Source organism: Melospiza georgiana, chromosome 2 (assembly GCF_028018845.1).
Source record: "Melospiza georgiana isolate bMelGeo1 chromosome 2, bMelGeo1.pri, whole genome shotgun sequence".
Taxonomy (NCBI): domain Eukaryota; kingdom Metazoa; phylum Chordata; class Aves; order Passeriformes; family Passerellidae; genus Melospiza; species Melospiza georgiana.
Genome location: NC_080431.1, coordinates 86,719,543 through 86,726,287, shown reverse-complemented (window position 1 = coordinate 86,726,287; position 6,745 = coordinate 86,719,543). Strand labels below are relative to the sequence as shown.

Below are 6,745 nucleotides of genomic sequence, written 5' to 3'. Positions count from 1 at the left end.
AGTGTGGGTCCTGGATGAATTTGATCTGTCACTTGGTGGTATTTATCTGCGAGTGTTTACCATAAAAATGGTTTTATAGGGGACCTGGTTTATAGCCTACAAATAGTCTGGTGATGCTGAAGGGAACAGATGTGTTTCTGTTGTCTATAATATGTGGATCTGGGCCCCTTGAGATCAGTAATTCAAAATTATTGAACTCAGTTTATACAGTGTGATACTCCAGTAACATCTTACTGTCAACATTTCTTTCTGACTGTAAAGCTCTCCTTGCAAAGTTTGTCACAACAACTACTTTTCTCTAGTGTTGTTGATATTGAGAACTTAAGTAAGGAAGCAAAACTCCCTATAACAGAGACTCAATAGCCTGCCTTGGTCTGTTCTGTAGTGTAATACATACGGTCATCCTTCTTTTCCCTGCCTCAGCAGTGGCACTATTTAAAACCTGTCCTGGATAGTGAAAACTAAATCTGTTACTCCACACAGGACTGAATTCTGACAAAATGTGAGCCACGAGAGACAAATCCTGTCTAAAGTCTTGACCAGAGCAGTGAACTGTAAAAACTATCTTTTAGAGTAGTCTGACCTTATTTCTATGGTGCAGTTTGGAAGTGCTGCAGTCCCATGAGTATCACTAAGAGGATGAAAAGCCCATAGATTAGCAGCAGTGCAGCCTGTATACGTGTGGTAATATGAGGGGAACTTCATTCCAGAAGCACCTCTGCCTATAGCTCTTCTCTACTCCTTAAGGTCCTCAAATGCCATCTTTTCTCTCTCTGAGCAGAGAGCTCTTCAATTTCTGCTTCTGATTACATGGGGACCAACCAAGGATGGTATGAACTTTGTTTCTGAACTATGTGAACTTTTGAAGAGGTATGGTCTGAAATGTGAGCTACAATATGATGCAGAAAGCTTGGAATCAGATCATTCCAGAGCCATCTGAGTAATGAGTTATCAATAGTGTCGTCAGCTCTAGCTGAACTAGCCCATGAGTTCCCAGATTTGTGCTGTCATCTTGGGACCTGTTTCAGTAGTATCCATCTGCATAATAATCCTGCAAACAAACTTGCTATTTGATTCAGGTTTATAGTAAGTTTATTAAAATTCAAAGCCTTCTGCAAGTAATATGTATAATTTTTAAGATATTTCTATGTAAATAGTTATCTAGGGCAGGGAGTTCCTATGAGTTTGTGAAATATAGATTCCAGCCATGGCTTGTTCTTATTCAGAGAAAAGCAAACCAATTGTTTCATCTTTGTTTCACATGAGGGCAAAACTGAAGTAACTTCACAGATGGCATTGGTAGGATAAGGCTTCCACAGGGCAAGACCGAGCAGGGTTCCATTCACTGAGTTACATGGAATTACTCCACATCATCCCTTGGTGAGAATATTCACATACCTTGTGAACTGAGCTAATAGTGCAATACTGTGTGTAAAAATAGAAGACTCAAGGATCATCTTCTGAATATGGCACTGATCAGATGATAGACTGAAGCATGAAATCAGTTTGTATAGGTTATATAGGTGTGACTGACTAACTTAGCACCTTCTTAAAACCAGCACTCAATGCAGAATGCTCTGGTCTCCATCAGCATGGAGGTCTGCATTCTCACAGCTCTGTCGGTAGTCATCCTCACTACACTGTATTAAGCTATCAGTCATTTTCCATTAAATGCCATCCTGGTTAGGATAGCAAGATTGAGATAATATCTACATTCAGCTGTAAAAACAGATTAGCAAGCAATTCAGAAAATAAACAAACTGATAGAGTGCAACCAAAAGATGAAGAAGTCTGCAGGTATTCAACCAGTGATGAATAGATTCTGGTGAGTTTGTGTTTGTTCCAAGACTTTATTATCACTTAATAAATAGGAAATAAGCAGATAGTAAGGTTTTCTTCCTTGTTACTTGCAGAACTGATGATGATTCCAGCTGGTTGGCCTTAGATGCTTGGATTATTTGCGTTTGGCAGGACGGTTTTCATCTATTCTCTTTATAGCAGCCCGAACCCATTTCTGATTAGGACTTACACAGATCCTGATACCTCCTGCAGTGATGAACCTATCAAAAAAAGAAAAAAAAATAAAAGCTGGGCATTAAATTCTAGTTTCTATACACAGGTCTGTTCTTAGTTTTTATGCATAAAATGAGGAAAAAGGTTGTAAAACAATATCAAATGCTGGAGATTGTAGGTGTTAGTTGGAACAACAGCAGTTAGAAACATTATGTCCCTGTTTATGATATAGGTAACATACAGGGTCATATACATACAAACTGATTTTAAAAATATGAAGCATACATGCTATTCTATGTTCAACCATTATGGACATTTATGTTCAATCATTAGGGACATTTATCTCCCAGGAGCAGATCCCAGATGTGATAAAAATGCATGCGTCTGAGCTCAGAGGACCAAACACAGCTCCTGGCAAGACTCAGAGTTACCCCATATCCTTTCACATGATTTTCCCCTTGACTCAGTTCATGCATGGAGCCTCTGACTGCTCTGCCCTTGTTGAGATTTTTCCCCACTCACTGGGCAAAAAGATGTGAGCTGGTCAGTGAGCTTCCTGCCATTATTTATGAGCGGCACACATCTCTCAGCTCTGGCATGGATGAATTGGAAGGGCAACCTGGACTAGCCAGATTTAGTGAGCTGGCCAGCAGAATTGTCTTCTGCTGCCCCTTCTCCCTATTTGATGGTTTTGTGTTTGCATAAGGAAGTCTGAAGGGTGCATGAGATTCTTACATGATGGCATCTATTGGTACTTGTTGCTTTTCATAGTTCACAAAATTTCGGATGTTCCACTGCTTTGTAGACAGTTTTACACAACTGAATTTTCGCATGGGCTGACTGCTAGCGCTCCCTAGAAGAGAAAAATAGATAAATTACAAAGGTACTTAATATTAATATTTAGCCATAATTGCTTAATAAATTATGAATTCCAGAAGATTTCCAATTGTGGTTAGACCATGACGTACAGCCACAATACCAGTTATGCCAGAGAGACTAAGCTATTTTTTGTGGTGCATCCTACCATCTCTAAAATGTTACTGCTATTTCAGTTAAGATATGAATCTTCACCCCTTGTCCTGGACAATAGCACAGCAATTCTCTGACCGGGGAGTCACTGCTTCCATAGCAATAGAGATGTTTGGCATCCTTGATAATTAGGACTGCATCATGTGGAAATAAGTGCCCTTATAGAATTGATGCTTAGAACTGGAACTTTCCTAGATGGATTTCCACATGTTATCTAAATGTGGATTTGAAATTCCTCCTCTTTTCAAAGTGAAGAAAAGGAAAGTGAGCCTACTCCCCTCACTGTAGACATCCAAAAGTAGTATTAACAAAAATTGCTAATAGAAAGGGAAATATACCTGCCAGAAGAATAAATGCTTATATCCTCCAGCAAAAACTCTGATTTCACAGGCAGTGAGTGAGCTGCTTCTTAATTCTTGCATTCCTCCAAGATTTTGATACAATTCAGAGAAATGCAGTGGTGATTAAGAAAGAGGATCACAATATTGGTATAAAATTTTCTGGACACTTGTTATCTTACATGATGATAAGTAAAAATGGGAGCTCACTCAATTACAATGGAGTTTACGTTAATCTCCGCTTGCCAGTTTCTGGTTTACTTCTGTTCATAGAAGACAGGTTTAGGAACACGAGCAGGGGACAAAAAGTACACTGCTCTACGCCGTGGTTTGTTTATAAAGAATTTGGAGAGGTACTGGCTTGAGAAAAGTCCGAGCGCTGTTGTGGTGCACCTTGCTAAATGTAAAACCTGCTGCACACAGTCTCACTATTGAAATAATTGGAATAGCTGAGACAAACGTACAGCAGTCTTTGGAGAAGGTGTGAGATAGCCAGTGCACAGATACTGGCAGATCTGCTAATTCCTGAGATTTTGTTTGCCTGAAGGAATATCTCTCTTGATCTTGCTTTAGTAGTGAGCAACACAACATAGTTTTTTTATGTTTCATGACGCATTTCTTACTGCCTCAGACTGGTTTTCAAAATGTGGCAAAGACAGTCAAGCAATTGTTATGAGTCCTGGAAATATTTCTTCTGCTACTACACAACCTTCATGGAACGGATGCAGGGAATAGCAGCAAAGTTTCTCAAGACTGGGAACAAACCCCAACTGCTCTGCACCTAGAATTACCTTTTTTCCCAGGTGTATTTGGTCTTTTTTTTTCATTCTTTCCAGTCCTTTTTTCTCTCTCTTGTAGACCGTCTCAGTGTACTTTTTTCAAACTTGGTGATACTGAGGGCCAATTACACAGCCTGGACAATGACATTGTCATCTGTGATATGAAGCCACTGTTGCCTGGATGAAACTGTGTCACTACTGAAAATAGGAGGGTGTAGTGGGATGTAGCAGGAGAGGCAGTGGGTCGGCATGAAGGCTGTATACCTTCATACCCCTGTGAATGCTTAGCAGGTCTTAGTTTGGGTTTGGTGTCATCTTGTGAGGATACTTTTTCTCTGTGTTTCTGAGTGCATATTTGTGGATTTGCATATGGCTAGCATATCCATGGTTTGTGTGAATTCTCCTTTTGATGAGATGATGTTTGTAATGGGTCTATGTTCATGTTTCTCCATGATCCATGGAACCTAATTTAAAAGTCACTCACCTAACCAGCACTGCAGAGAAACTTATTTAAAGCAGGGCTAATAAACATGGCTCATCTCAGTGTTCATAACTAGTTTGAAAGAAGATGTTCATTTGTATGAATTAGTGAAATAAGAGAAGATATTATATAAATCTATTACTCCCCTTTTCAGTTATTATTTTACTTTCCCTGCCTGTACTAAAAGGTTTATCTAAAAACAAGTGAATAAACAATATGAAACTTATAAACAATGAAGAACTTCTTAAAATATTGATAGTAGAAAGATTAGGATTATATACTTAGAGAAAGACAAATAACAATTAATACAATTAAGTTCATATAAAAGGAATCTATCTGGAAAAAGAAAAATGTATGTCTTATCCAAGAAAGATTTTTTTCATGAAATGTTATTAACCTACAGTACACACAGGTATATGGAATCAGTGAGACTAAAAGACATTGTGCCTTCAAGATTTTTTTGATTTTAAGAGAGAGACCATTGTACAGAAACCCTATAAGGGCTCTCAGGCACAGAATCTCTCCTTGCATTAAAGCAGAAACCAACCACCATCTGGCAGGATATCAGATGAATCCCGCATGAAGCTGACTTTCTTGCAGATTTCATCTGTATTTCTTGTGTGTTTTGTCTTATAAATCAGCTGTCTGGAACAATAAATTCTGCTCATGAGACCACTCATGAGGTGCAATGTGGAGCAATTCTCCTCCTCTCAAGCTGCAAACTTACCTTTGACTGTGTGCACAGTGAAGACACCAAGCCAGAAGAGGAGCAGGATTGCTGCGGTGTGGAGCTTCATTGCTGTGTCTTCTGTTTCAAGGCAGAACAGAAATTGCCTACTGTCAGCCCCCTTTCACAGGGTTTATATATTGTCATTCTGTGGTCTGTTCTTGTGTTCATTTTTATGCAGTCATGGAGGGCCTGACTCTTAGTGGAAAATTTGAGTTTGCAGTACTTTTTCTGGTGACAGAACCACCTCCTTTCCCCCACCAGTCCTCCACTAGCCCTCCTGAGAAGGCTTTTCCTGCTCAAACCCACTGTGGTTGCACTTGCTTCAGTGCTGTGACTTGGGTTTATTTCAAGCTGCAAAAAGTGAGAGCTCTTGTGCAGTAGTGGAAACCTGTAATAAATGTTCCTGTCATTTCACACTTCAGTTTTGAGACCTTTAGCTAAGCCGCACTGCAGAGACACAGTATGACACTGAGAATTACCTTGCTGGCCAATGAACCACTGGAAAAGGGAACTGTGAGCTAAAGGATGATGGGAACAGGAACACCTTGGCTCTTTCCAAGCAGCTGTGGCTGATTTGTCACATTAATATGTAGCTGTGGAAGGGTATTGCTGCTATTTCCTATGAGCAGTGGATGTTGTCAGGACTCTTGTGTTTGCTCTGTGATTTGATATGGCCAAAGCTGATACCGCTGTGCTGGAAGAAGCAAGATTGAACACACCTTTACATACAGATCCAGATCCAGTATGCCTCCTGCCAGTCATTAGTTAACTAGTCAGTTAACTGAATGTGGTGGTTTCAAAGAGGAATAAGAGTTTGTAAATGGTCTTGTCATGATCTCTTTACTTTGGTTTAGACTTTTTTGTAGTGTGAACTTTCTAGTGCAAAGAATGGGGCCCAAGAAAGTAACCAGGCAATCAGAGAGGCACAGTTTGTAGAAAAGACAAACAAAATATTAATTGCACTTTCATGTAAGCATGGTGCTGATAACCAGACCTGTGTCTGTGAGCCTGTTACATTTATACCTCTATCAAAAATGCCTTTTTTGCAGAGTGTGCCAACTCTATCACCCAGATTTAGGAGTTCTTTCTATTGAATGCGGTCTGAATTACTGGAATCATTGCTACAAACCAATGGTTTTGAGCCTGCAAATATTTGTCAGGCCAGTTGTTGACCTCCAGACCACACACAAAGCAGCACCTGAACTGGCATCATCTTCCAGATCGAAAAAGAAGAATGTTTCCTTTGTGCTCTCTGCAGCTCTATAGAAGAATCCAGCTGGGCCTGGTGCGAATAGGTAAACTGCGGGCTACTTGGTGCCTGGGCTTGTACCAGTGTTGTAGAACAGCTGGTTTCTCTCAGTTTTCCAAATTCTTG

General features: G+C 39.9%; 1 protein-coding gene across 1 annotated transcript; it reads right to left on the bottom strand.

Moving 5' to 3' along the window:
* Positions 1-1,830: 1,830 nt before the first annotated feature.
* Positions 1,831-5,472, bottom strand: LOC131080182 (lymphotactin-like). Its single transcript, XM_058018317.1, has 3 exons — positions 5,368-5,472; positions 2,749-2,866; positions 1,831-2,060 (listed from the first exon to the last, which is right to left on the bottom strand). The coding sequence occupies exons 1-3, from the start codon at positions 5,435-5,437 to the stop codon at positions 1,955-1,957; spliced, it is 294 nt and encodes a 97-aa protein (XP_057874300.1). The 5' UTR covers positions 5,438-5,472; the 3' UTR covers positions 1,831-1,954.
* Positions 5,473-6,745: the final 1,273 nt, after the last annotated feature.